Below are 12,793 nucleotides of genomic sequence, written 5' to 3'. Positions count from 1 at the left end.
TTTGCCCGCGATGAGGCTTGGGAAAACGTATCGCACGCTGGGCGCACAAAGGGGTCGGAGGCAGGTTATTCCTCATCGCGGCGCCAGGTTTACGCCATCCGTTCGCTGTAACCGATCAGCAGGGCTTAATGACATTCGTTATACGTTTGATTTTGTGCTATTAAAATAATGTATATTTTGACGGTAGCGCAGGTGTCGTTCGTTATAAGCGAAAGTTCGTCTTAAGTGGGGCCGTTATATGTGGGCTCGACTGTAGTTGGTTGATGGAAACGTGGTCAAGTCACAGAACTGGGAAATGATAGGGTTATTTGTTTCCCTGGTAACTTGATTGCACAGCTCACTAATAATTGCTGAAGAACTAAGTATTATGAACCCTTTAAGAATTACCACTGGCAAGTTAAAAGTGATTCATCAGCAATTCTCTATAATTTACAGGTTGTGAATATACTTGTGAAGTCTTGCATTAGTCTAGTGGTTGCAACTAATTACTGATGGGTTGTTAGTATAAAGTGCTTTTTCTTAGTTTGGAAGATAGACACTTTAGCATTCAATTTACTAACGTACATTACGTTATAAATGCTTGTGAAATTCGACTTACATGCAGTTGCTATGAAATACAGTAGAACCTCGATTATACGACTTTCAGGGGACCGCGCGAAACCGTCGTATAATCCGGGCATCGTATAGTAAAAATTCTCGCTTAAGTGACTCGTTCGTTTAGTAAATGCGTCCGCTACTCTGGCTTTCAAAAATCCTTTCTCCTCGTGTTATAAAAGCACCCGTTTTCGTTCTGTGAGAATTAGGTTTGAAACCGTGCGCAGCCAGGCTGTTCAGCATCGAAGAGGCGACTTTAGGCGAGGCGTGCTTGTGCTCCTGTCTGCACTATAGACTTCTCATGCTCCTGGAAAACGACGATTTGGACGACACGCCAGAAATGTGGCTGCTCCAGCTCTTCGAAGATATTTTGCGATGCACAGTACGGCCATGCCAGCAACATGTCTTTCTGTTCAGACTACTTATAGAACCTCTGTCACTCCGCAGCAGTAGGCCGCAGTGTCGGTACTAGGAATTTGCATCATAAAGGGAAAAGAAAACACGATGTTTGCCTGTGACACGAATGTGCCGGCAGCGATATGCGGCCTGCCGAGCAACGCGCCGCTCACTCCTGGCTTGCTTGGTGTCACTAGGCCTAACGTGCCCTGCACTGAAGCCGCAGTGGAAAGCGATTCCAAACTAGCTGCCGATGAACATACAATTTATTTTCCTAACGCCTTCATCTGCGAAGCGTGCAAAAAACAGGCCAGGTGACCAGCCTCGCACCGACTGCCGCAGGTCGCAAGTGCGGAGCCCAACGTTTTTAGATAGGGACAGTTGGAAAACTTGCCCCCGGGAATCGGCCCCACTTCCGTTGCTGCTTTCATCTCAGAGAAACGAGCGCCATCTCTAGGGTTTTGGCAGTACCGCCAGTTTTCTTGGTTTTATCTTCGCCGCCGCTACGCCCATTGCCTGCGCTGGGTCACGTGGAGAGTTTGCTCCATAACTGGTCTACGCTGGCTCGCGCCTCGCATCCTGTGCGCCGGGTGCGGCTGCTTCAAGCTATGCTCGTCCATGTATTGCAAAGTTCATATGCGCTCTACGCCTGCAGTACGAGAGGCCAGATGCTCGGGGTTGAGCTCTTGGCAGTAGATCTCGGCTGAAACTTAAAACCCTTCTTTCCGCGGTTCCACGAAGGAAAATCAGAGAAACACGACGTGCCGCTTACCCCCTCGTAGTTTGGGTTTCTCCCGTGTGTAATATGCGGTTGGGCAAAGTAGACTGTAAACTTCCCTCTATTGATTAGGTCACTAAAAGTTGAGTGTCTATAAATAGAACTGGTGAAAGCTTTAAAAGACACTAAATGCTTTTTCTTTCTTTTTTCTTGCGGCATACATACTTTAAATTTTTTCTTCAGCCACTTTCCCTGTTTTAATGAGTCTTGGTGAAAATATAGTCATCACGGTGGTTGAGGCACTTTCTATAAGTAAAGTGATAGATACTAGGAGCACGGTAGCTTTACTTTTCGAATGCGTATCTAATACGCATGTGATAAGCTGTTTGCCAACGCGTCTTCAACGTGCCCGGCTAAGGTTATGGTTATAAATGCTACTAAGCCGTCTTGTTTCATTAATACACAAGAGACTAAGGCGCAACTTACGTTTGTATTCATTATCAATACGTTTCTGTACGCACGCGGGTCACAGTCTGCTGACGCTCATCAAGCTGGAAATAGCAAACGACGCGCCCATCCCAAAGCGACCGCAGCACCACCGCCTAGGCGGCACCCGTTTTGGGTCCGCTCTGCGCCCTGCTGCCCTAATATAAAAACGTTGAGCAGCGTTTTTGGATAACGTTGGATAAAACAAAGAAAACTAACGTGGCACTGTCAAAACCCTAGAGATGGTGCTCGCGTCTTTTTGAGGTGAAAGCGGCAACGGAAGTGGGGCCGATTCTCGGGGGAAGTTACAGGCAAGTTTTCAGACTGTCCTTATCTAAAAACGTTGGCAGAGCCTAATTCGCCGGCAGAACTGTCATTAGAGGGCATCGTGCGTTCGATTGCATTGTTGCATGCATGTCTCTCTCTTGATTCTAATCTGGAACCAACTTGGTTGTGTCAGGCCTGCAATAATGTGCTCTGCCAGTGTCTCTCATTCCGGGCAGTTCCCGCCGGCAGTCGTACGAAGCGGGGCGCGCATATTTTTTCGTGATATAATCGAGGCTTTTAATGTGTTATCTCTCTGGGAGATTCCCCGGGCCCGCACTAATTCGCCGTAAAATGCGGGTCGTCACGTGAATAAGGGACACATTATCGGGGTCCCACTGTATGCCTTTTTATAAATTCCTGCTTCACATGTTCCATCGTGTAGACTTGGTAGCTAGTCCTCTTTTTTTCCAGAGTATTAGGCACTAATGAATGTTCTCTCTTTTTTATATTTGTTTGCCATCAGCTGATATGTCACTGCCTGAAAAGATGCTGGCCTACAATCGAGCAAACAGAGCTGTAGCCATCCTTTGCAACCATCAGCGAGCCGTCCCCAAGACATTTGGAAAACAGATGGAGAACTTGCAAAAGAAGGCAAGTTTGATGTTCATTGTTTAACAGGATGCTATCATCAGTAAAACCTCGGCTTGGAGTTTAAAACAGTGAAACCTCATTGATTTGAAATAAGTTTTGACATCCTGGTTGACACAGGATTTGTAGAGCTGGTAGTTTGGGAACTTATGGTGTTAATTATTTTTTTTTTGTATTCAGTGTGCCCCTTCCCATTTAATTCATCACCTCCAGTTGTGCTTTCAGATTTCTGCTTGCCAACTTGTCGACAGCTAGCGATGCATGAATACCGTATTTACTCGTACAATTTGCACACTTCTTTAAGGGGGGACACTGGTCTTTGGGACCGAAAAATGACCTAAAAATCAATTTTTTGAAATGACATTTTTGAAGCCTATAGCTATTATTGTTCAACTCTACCAGTTTTCTCCTCCAGGAAATTTGTATTTTGACCATAATATTAAATTTAGATCACTGTGTGGGCTCAATTTGTGCAGGAGCAGGCGATCTAACATCATGAAAATTTTGGACACCTGGCTGTCTTAGTCTGTCAATATCTCAACGTCTAGGACAGATAGACATGTCATACTGTTTGCTAAGTGAAGCTGAAGGCACAATGTATGCAATAATCGAAGCACAATTGTTCAATCACGCTTCAAGAATTTGTAACTTTCCAACGTTTATCGATGCACGATATTCACACTTTGAATGCTGCTATTCTAAGTGCTGTAAAATTACTAATGAGGGTAAAATGAAAAAACTGCTGTGATTATTGCACTCTTTACTCACCATACTATGTAGCCATGGGTTAAAAATTATTTTTTATTGAGCTATTTCTTTTATACCGAGGTACTAATAAATAACTAATTAAAATTAATCATCTTAGGAACTAACAAATTAATCTAAAAAGAAATTTCATATTTGAAATCAGTAAAAAAAAACTGACCAAGTTGATACAGTTTCATTAGGATTGGACTAAAAATAAGGAAAATAGATATAAGACCAGTGTCCCCCCTTAAATATAAGGTTTGAAAAAGAGGGTGCCAAATTGTGCATAAATTCAGTGAACACGTCCTACAAAAACTCTACAAAAGTCAGAAGTGCAATATATACTGTATATTGCTGCCTATACGTCGACCCCCAACCCTTGCTGGCAAAGAAAAAAAGCTGACTCCAAATATAAGACTCATAATGTCCTCGTGCCTGCCTGCATTACATAGCTCCCCGTAAGATGGCATAACAGCACGTGCACAACTCTGAGCAATAAACGCACAGTGCTCCAGTCATGAAGCCAGCAGTCGGAGGCAAATGGAGATAAATGGTTTAAACGGCACCCTCGCGTGTGGCCCGCCCATCATGGGCCTGTATGCTGTCGCAAACCGAAGATGCTAAAATGAAACCGCATGGTTAGATATATGCTGCAGCGCACAGACCACACTGTACATAATGTGGTTGTGCAGGCTAGCTTTGAGGTCTATTTTTCTTGACCTGAGTGGCCTAAGATATGCAGTTTATAGAGGAAAAAGAGAAGAATTAAAGCGGCTGTCGCGAAACTGCAGTAGCATGCATGGGATGCAGCTTCGCACATTCGCTGTTATCTGCCCCAAGTTCGTGTGTGGAGTGTGTCTTATTGTAGTGCTCAAGAACAAGAGGATTGCTGCCAGTCATGTTCGCAGCTAGTTGTCGACTGCGTAGTGGTATGACAGAATGACGTGCCACAGATGCACTTCTGGTTCTGACCCGTGGCAATGGAGCAGATGCGCTTGAGAGGCTCATGATGTTATGCAACTCTAGTGAGCAGTGCGGTTAGCCCGCAGGGAAAAACGTGTGGGTGCCATAATATTGAATTTGGAAGTCTGTTTTGATGACCACCTCAGATAATTGTGTTGGATGAAAAATTGAAGTGCCAGTGCTTGTGCAAAATTTTTTCTCTTTTTCACTTGATTTGAAAATGTCGTATGACATGGGAGCCTTCAGATAAAGAGGTTTTATTGCATGTCTTAAGAGGGGGTACCCCTTTTAGTCCTTCATTTGTTTACGGATGGATTAACACAAAATTTTCACTCTGTGCACTTTTATGTGCTGATTGCGGCTCTAGATATATCAAGGAAAGTGTCTTTTGTTTGAAGGAAGCTTGGTTAATAAACCTGAGATCTTGTGGAGGTAATTTCTATTTATAAATGATCTAGAGTCACCAAAAAGTGCAATAAGGCATATATGAATATCGGAGGACGATTTGGACGAAAGTTACAGTTGCTCAAACTTGGCAGAGAAAAAGGTCATTTTGGTGACAGACAAATGATTCATTTCGAAAATTTTCTTAATGAAGCAGTGGTTTAAAGTCAGTATTTATGCAGAACTTCTGCATTTATCTTTCTAGCGCAAATGGAATTATAGTAATACCTGAAATGAAACTGGAGATATCGCTCCTCCAAAATTCTGAATGTGTGAATAATGCAGTTGTGAGAAATTGGGGGAGAACATTTTAGGCATATTTTTGTGGCACCAAAGCTAACTAGAAATCACTGAAGTGAGTTCTGGCTGGTTTCTGGTGTGGACGCACCATTTCCTGTTGACATAATCATGCTTGTAGCAAGGAAATTGCCAGCGTACAGATGGCAAGGTCTGGAGGCTGGTACCCAAGATGAGTGCCTTTGCTTTGCCACCTCTTGCCGAAGTTGGAGGCGCGCGAGTGTCTCACTACGACACTGTGATCGCTGTTCGCCCCTAACTAATAATACGTGCTCTTTACTCGCCTTGCACAAACATTGAGAAACAAGTTTATTTCGTCAAGGTTTTTGATTCCCCACGCTGCAGGACACTGTTTTACGGCCATCATGTCACTAACTTTGCCCAAAAGCTCTATCTTGCCATTGCTGGTTATCAATGAAACCTGCTTAGGTATTGTTTTATCATCTGCACAGTCAGGATTACGCTGTCTGTATACAGCAGGAATCACTGTCTGAAGTGACCAAAAACAAGCATGACTATTTGTCCTTCAGCAAATGCAGATCGAATATCAACAAGTGTGCGAAACTGTGAAGTTAGCGCACACAGCGTTGTGCATAGAAATCGCCCCGACTGAGGGCACGAAATGGGAAGTTTTAAATTATTTTTTTTTGCTGCAACAAGACGTTTCCTGGCTACGAAATTTGGCACAAATGACCCGAAAACTGCTGAGAACTTTCCCTGAAAGTTTCAGTAAAATCTGTGGAGGTGCAAAAATTACTGGAGTTGCCTTTTAAAGGGACAATGAGGGGAACTCTATCAATTTTTTTTTTGTTAGCAAAATCTGATGGTTCTGCATTTCATGGCTTTGTTGCCGCTTGTCCAGGAGTGGAAGATGCATTTATTTCAAAGACATTTGGATTCGAAGTTGAAAAAGTTTTTTCCGCCCTCCGATTCAAACTCTGCGCACTCTTATGACGTCACGGCGTCCTCTTATGATGTCACAGGACGGAGTGACGGGAAGCGTGACGTAAACGCAGACTCCGTGATTTCTGGTGGCTAGCGGTGCGGTCTAGCAGCAGCCGAAATTAAAGCTACCGCCGCCGCACGTTGAAGGCATCTGTCGGGGGTCGCTACCGTCGCTTCGTTTACGTTTGCACCTGCATTTTGCCAGCGTTACGATGGATCCCGTCCCCCAACCCAACAACGAAGTTGTCGCAAAAACTCCGGCCTGCATTTCAGCGGCCTCAGCCCCACAGACCGTGCGATGCTTTTGAGGGAGCACGGTTGGGTTAGGCGCCGGCGGGTCGTTTCCCCCTTCCTCAGTGAGCAGCCATTGCTAATTAAATATCTTAACCCCAGTGCGGGGAGTCGCGAGGGGCAAGGACAAGGTCGATGCGTCGCACCTATCGGAGGTTGGCCGAGGCTTTTGGGCCAATGGATTGTGATTCCTTGAACGGCGTTGGTGCACGGGGCAGCAGGCGGCGTCGAGGAGGTTTCTCATGGTTGCAAGGGCCAGGCTATTTTATTTTTTTTTCAAAAAAAAAAAAATGAATGGGTGGTCAAGGGCGCTCGCGTTTAAAGTTGGCGGCTTGAAAGTAAAACCGATGCACTACGCTTCAACGGGTTCCGCGCGTTTCCGGAGGTACGAGGTCTACTGGACCAGGCTCTCTTGCCCACCTGCATGTACCTTCAGATGTGTACTGTGAATGGATTAAATTAGCCGAGAGCTTGAAGAGAACAGCTCCGCCCAACTGCCGAAGCTATTGAATGGAGCCGCAAACAAACGAGTTGGAGGAGAGCGGAGTCACGGTCTCTGCAGGTTCCAAATCTCTTTTTCTTTGTATCTTGTCTCCCGTCCCTAATAAATGATTTCCGTTAAGTAGTCCGACGTTGATAGGCACAGCCGGGAACGTTTCTCCGGGCGAGCATACGAAGACACAAGTGCTCTTTATACTGCTAACTGCCTTGTATGATCACCGACCATCGTGCCATCATAGTTTTTCATTGACCGTGGTGATCATTTGACCAGCCTTAACAGGCTCCTTCAATGATTAACTAGCACTTGAAGCAGCACTTGGAGTTCCTCTGCTGTTCGGTGCCACCAAGCATCGGTTTTCTTTGCTTCCAACATTCAGGTTGTCTTTAGTCTGTCTTGTGTAATAAAAGTACACTATCAGTTTCAAAACAAAACTTACTTCAATATTGAACTGCGCAACCTTCCTTTGTCAGCCTCTGAGATTCGTGGCATCCATGGAGTAAGGGAAATTCCTCCAAGGCGGCGTCTCTCGTCCTATGACGTCACCACGCTTGTACTTGCGAGATTGGCCTGTGGCGACGATGCCTGTATTTTGGTTCTTACAAGAGCTTTGTTTTCACTAAGAGTGTTGTCTTTGTGATCAGGAGCTGGTATTCTAATGATACAAGCAAACTTCAATTTCTCCTCGGTGTCCCTATAAGGCTCTGGGGAAATTGGGGCCCTCATTTGAAGAGGCCCAAGTCTGGTGAATGTCGCATGTGTTTGTATTGCAAATGTGGTCGGGATAATCGGAGTCCACTGGCTTGCTGATGTACTGAGGTCTTGGGCTGAACACTCTGCTTCTCCTGAAAACTTTCAGCAAAAGTAATGTTCGTGCAGTAATGCCATTATATTTTTATCTGTGAAACGCAAATTAGTCAAAGAAGAGATGATTTGCAGCCAATTTGGGATCAGGCATTCCTGTGTAGCACCTCAGATTTTGAATTAAACCAGCTAGTGCAGGCCGCTGCTTCGAATTATCAGAGCTCAAATTATCGAGGCTTCACTGTAAATCCATGCATGTTGGGACCCCTACCTTTCCTTTACCCACTTAATTTTGCGACTAATCATAGAGTAATTGTTCATTGCGTACTGTTTCACTTTACAGCCAGTCATTCTTAATTGAATTGGGGCATTTCTTGAGCTTCCATCTGTCCTCCTTTTTGTGCGTATGTTGGGCAGAAAGGTGTGGAAGCCAAGACAAGTGGGGTTCTTCAGCACCTTTAGAAAGCCTTCGGGGTACCTAAAGGCTAAAGATTTACAACCTCTGTTCTGCATTACCAAACATTATGACATTTGGAAAAACATTACCCAGTGCAGCCTTTTCTAAGTGGTGTGAAGGCTGGAAATAAACATGATAAAGGCAATGTGAACTTTCTTTACTATGGACTGGTCTAATTGCATAGGAATAGTGGTACACTTTAAAGCAACAGGTCCCAGAAAGGCATGAAGCCTGGAATAAGCATAATTCAGTGACCATTTAAAAACCTTGTATACATTATTGAGTGTGCATACCAAAGTGAGTCTGCTTGCTTGTACTGCTGCTTGGTAAATGGGTGTGGCACAGGCTGTAGATGTCCAGCCTTAAATGTCGCTGCTTTAGAGGCCGTAGATGTCACTCAGTCTGCTTGTAAGGTGTGGGCAGTGGTCTATAGACCTCTGTGGAACATCGTAATAATGGTGATGAAAGCTTGAAGCAAATATTTCCTTGTGTAATTACGGGTTTTTAGTAGTCAGCCAAGTCCTTTTTCCAAAGAGGTACATTTTTAGTTCGAAGAATTTCAAAGGCCATGATGTAAGAAAGTTCCTTGAACAAATTATCTTTTGGTTACATGCCTTCATAAATGTCTTCACGGTGGAATTTGTTGCATTGTCAATTCTGTTGCTAATGTTCTTTGTTGTCTACAGATGGAGGAGAAGGAAGAGCAGATTCGACAGTGCAAAGTGGAACTCAAGCAGCTGAAGTCTGACTACAACAACTCCCGAACAGAGAAGGACAAGCAGTAAGTGAAGCGTGTAAAACTTTTGTTTAGTTAAAACAAATTGCAGTGCATAGGTAGCCTGGTGAGGTCTTTGAATTGACCTCTCACACATGGTGCAGGCTGTTGGAACGCAAGAAGAAACGCATGCAGCAATTGGAGGAGCAAATGAAGAAGCTGGAGGTACAAGCCATGGACAAAGAAGAAAACAAACAGATTGCCTTGGGCACTTCAAAGCTCAACTATTTGGACCCGAGAATCAGTGTTGCCTGGTGAGAATGCATTATTTTATGGATTAGCCTAGTTATTGCATTAAAAAACATGCTGTATTTTTGCAAGTTGGTTTAATTTCTTCAAGGTTGTACCATTCTTATATACATTTTTGATGAGATGTTTTGCTGGCAGGGGCTTATATTTGGATGAGAAACAGAGTGCTGATAATCGTACAAACAGAAGAAAGGAGGCATATACAGTAAAACCTCGTTGATACGTTCCCATTTCTTATGATTTCTCTGTTAGTACGCTCAAAATCGTGGACATTAAAAATGTCCCATAGAGTTACACTATATTTGTCCCGGTTGATACGCTCCCAGATAACACGATTTCCTTGCTACTACGTTTAAAATTTTCTCAAATTGTGGTCGTATAATGCGTGTATTGATCAACCGCACGTGTTTAAACGTACAAATTTGCCAAACGTGAGGGCACGTGTCATGAAAAGCTGGAATGCAGCGGCAGTCATTCATTGTGGCAGCTTCTCTGCAGTGCCTATGGTCGATGAGGCGAAGCACCACTGCCGCTAAGAACAACAACAAAAGTAAAAACTGTGCTAGCATTCGAGAGAGCTGTTTTTGAGAGGTCGTGGCATGAGTTTCTTCGCCGTGCATAAGGGCAAGGGTGCAAAGCATCAGTGAACTACAGCGATGTGCTTACATACGAGTGGGCCGACTCTAGGGAACGCAGCTTAAAAACCAAAGACAATGCGACAGCCAGCAGCCGTGATGGCTTCCCTGCAGTACTTAGGTGCAGAAGGGCGAAGCATTCAAAAATGTCGAAGAGATTTTGGTTACATTTGTTATTGCATTCGACGGACTGGATGTACTACGAAGTTCCTTCCACTCTCAAGACAGCGCAAAGCAGACTAAATTTTGCCAGCACTAGAAAAGGATCTGTTCAAATGTTGCGCCAAGAAATGCTAATTGACATTTTTATGAAGTGAAATTGTCAATAAATGTCCTTATACCTCATTCAACTGTTGCATTTTTCAAAATTAGGCTGTTCTGGTCATACTTTTTCCCGTATAATATGTTTTTTCCCGCAGCTTTTTTAAAAACATATCAACGAGATTTTGTTGTATTGTTGTGTCTGGGCTTGCCAGAGTAACCAGCTATTGCTGGGACAGTTTTCTAACTGGTGCTCTGCTGTTCAGCTGCATTCTGCTAGCATCGCTGAAATAGCTTGAATTCTGGGAAAATAACTTGTAGTGTGTCCTGTCACACCTCCTCTTTTAGTGAGAAATGGCATTTCCAGTGATGATTGCACTGCATTTGGCACTGCAAAAATAAATGCTTATGTTTATACTTCTGTTTATACTGATGTCTTTGCAAATGACCTTTCAGGTGCAAAAAGTGGGATGTCCCCATTGACAAGATCTACAACAAGACTCAACGGGACAAGTTCCGTTGGGCCATAGAAATGGCGGGCCCAGATTATCAGTTTTGAGCTAAGGCCTGCCTGCTAGCCGCTACCATGTTGATCCCTTTGGGACCGACATGAAAACTGCCCCAGCCCCTGTGCCCTTCAAGCCCGCCAGCAGGCCAAGCCAGCCATTGAGCTCTTCCTGGAATTTCGACACCCAGGACATAGCCAGGGGTGCAGGGCATGGGGGCTGGAGCCCTCCTTTGAGATCCTAACCCTCCCTCCACTGTTCCCGCCACCCATCTTCTCACTGTCCCATAGCCATGCAAAGAAAACCTGCACCTAGCCAGATTGTATCATTTCAGGTCTCTCTGCTTGCTCAACCAGATGCTGTTTGTCCTTGTTTCTTTTTTTTTTGCTCATGATCATGTGAAGTCGTTATGGCTTTCTCTTTTTTTTTTTCCCAATTTTCATCTCTCACTTGTGGTCTTTGTTGATGGTATCGAGGAATGTAAGCAGACCGAAATGTATATGCTGGGAGCACTGCTGTTTTATGTTTTGCTTTTAAGCGAGATAACTTTTATTTATGGCTAAAGCACCCTTGGTGCATGTGCATGTACACATATGGCAATTGTGACTTCCTCTGCCGTCTGTTATTGTTATTGGGCACTAACAAAACAATTCCTTTTCATTGTGGAAGGAGGGCTAAGGATCATGTCCAAAGTATGTTCACTCTCAGTTTTGCATTGTTTTTTTTTTTTTGTGTGTGTATGTGTGTGCGAGCTTTTCAAATTTGTTTTCTCATCCTGCCTTTTTTAGGCAGTTCCATAGCAAATACCATTGTAAGATTCTTGCTTGGTGGCATACAAGTGAGCTTTTATGGTGATAAACCATGTTTTCTGTTTGAATATTAATATACCTGACCACTGTACACTGAATCATGACCAAGACAGCTTTGTAAGGAACTGTAGCATGGCACTTTTGCGTGTGCTTTGCACGACGACTGTTGAGTACAGTACTCAGAATGGGGTTTCGAATCGTTGCTGTCAAGTACATGATCTGCATGCCTGGTGATTGAGATGTGAACAGGCACTCTCAAAATAAGTAAACCTAAACATTTGCCATCGGTTTGTTTTATGTTGTTTCTAGCAATATGAATGCACTAGATTTTAGGTACGATTGTCGTCGCTTTTGGGAAATGAAGCTTATCTGTCAAACTTGCACATTGTCATTAATGTATACCTGCACCCTTAGTTTTCAGTTAGGCATATCTTACACCAGTAAATGATTTTGCCTTCCATTTGCATCATCTGGAGAAAAAGAAATTGTGAGGCAGTGGTGCTTTGTGTTCTTTTTGGACCATCTGTAAACGTGCATTATTCATTTCCAAGCGTTGTCTTACCATATCAGCAGTAAAGGTTTAAAAAAAAGGATCCAAAGTGCTGTGCCTTTGTTTCCCTCATGCTCCCTGTTTTCATGTACAGGTGTGGCCACAATATTACAGAGCACGCTTTGGCGTTTGAACTTTTCCGCGTTCTGTAGAGAAGATATGATGGTTTCTTGAGTACATGCGAGAGTGGACTATCAGCATGTGCTATCATATTTTAAAAGTGATTCCTAATTTCTGTTTGGCAAGGCGTGTCAAAAGTTTGATCGCTGAAGCGTGCTCGGTAGTATGACTGGGACTGTACACTGTGTACACGAAGAACACAGGAGTGGGGCAAAGTGCTGTATTGTATTGCAGCAGGTCATTGATATGGGTTCAGTAATGAACCACCCCTCCTTACACTTTGTCGTTGAGAATTTATTTTTTTAAGGTTAGCTCTTCTTAGCAGCTTCCCA

General features: G+C 43.9%; 1 protein-coding gene across 1 annotated transcript in view; it reads left to right on the top strand.

The window, feature by feature from the left end:
* LOC144113941 (DNA topoisomerase I, mitochondrial-like) overlaps window positions 1-12,384 on the top strand; it is a 53,549-nt gene extending 41,165 nt beyond the window's left edge. The window contains exons 14-17 of the mRNA XM_077647353.1: window positions 2,985-3,112; window positions 9,243-9,337; window positions 9,436-9,585; window positions 10,933-12,384. Of these exons, the coding sequence (XP_077503479.1) occupies window positions 2,985-3,112; window positions 9,243-9,337; window positions 9,436-9,585; window positions 10,933-11,035 (476 nt within the window). The 3' untranslated portion in view covers window positions 11,036-12,384. The remainder of the gene's footprint in view (window positions 1-2,984; window positions 3,113-9,242; window positions 9,338-9,435; window positions 9,586-10,932) is intronic.
* Window positions 12,385-12,793: the final 409 nt, after the last annotated feature.

Source organism: Amblyomma americanum, chromosome 1 (genome assembly GCF_052857255.1).
Source record: "Amblyomma americanum isolate KBUSLIRL-KWMA chromosome 1, ASM5285725v1, whole genome shotgun sequence".
NCBI lineage: Eukaryota > Metazoa > Arthropoda > Arachnida > Ixodida > Ixodidae > Amblyomma > Amblyomma americanum.
Note: the sequence above shows the minus strand (reverse complement) of the source record. Positions and strands in the feature narration are given on the sequence as shown.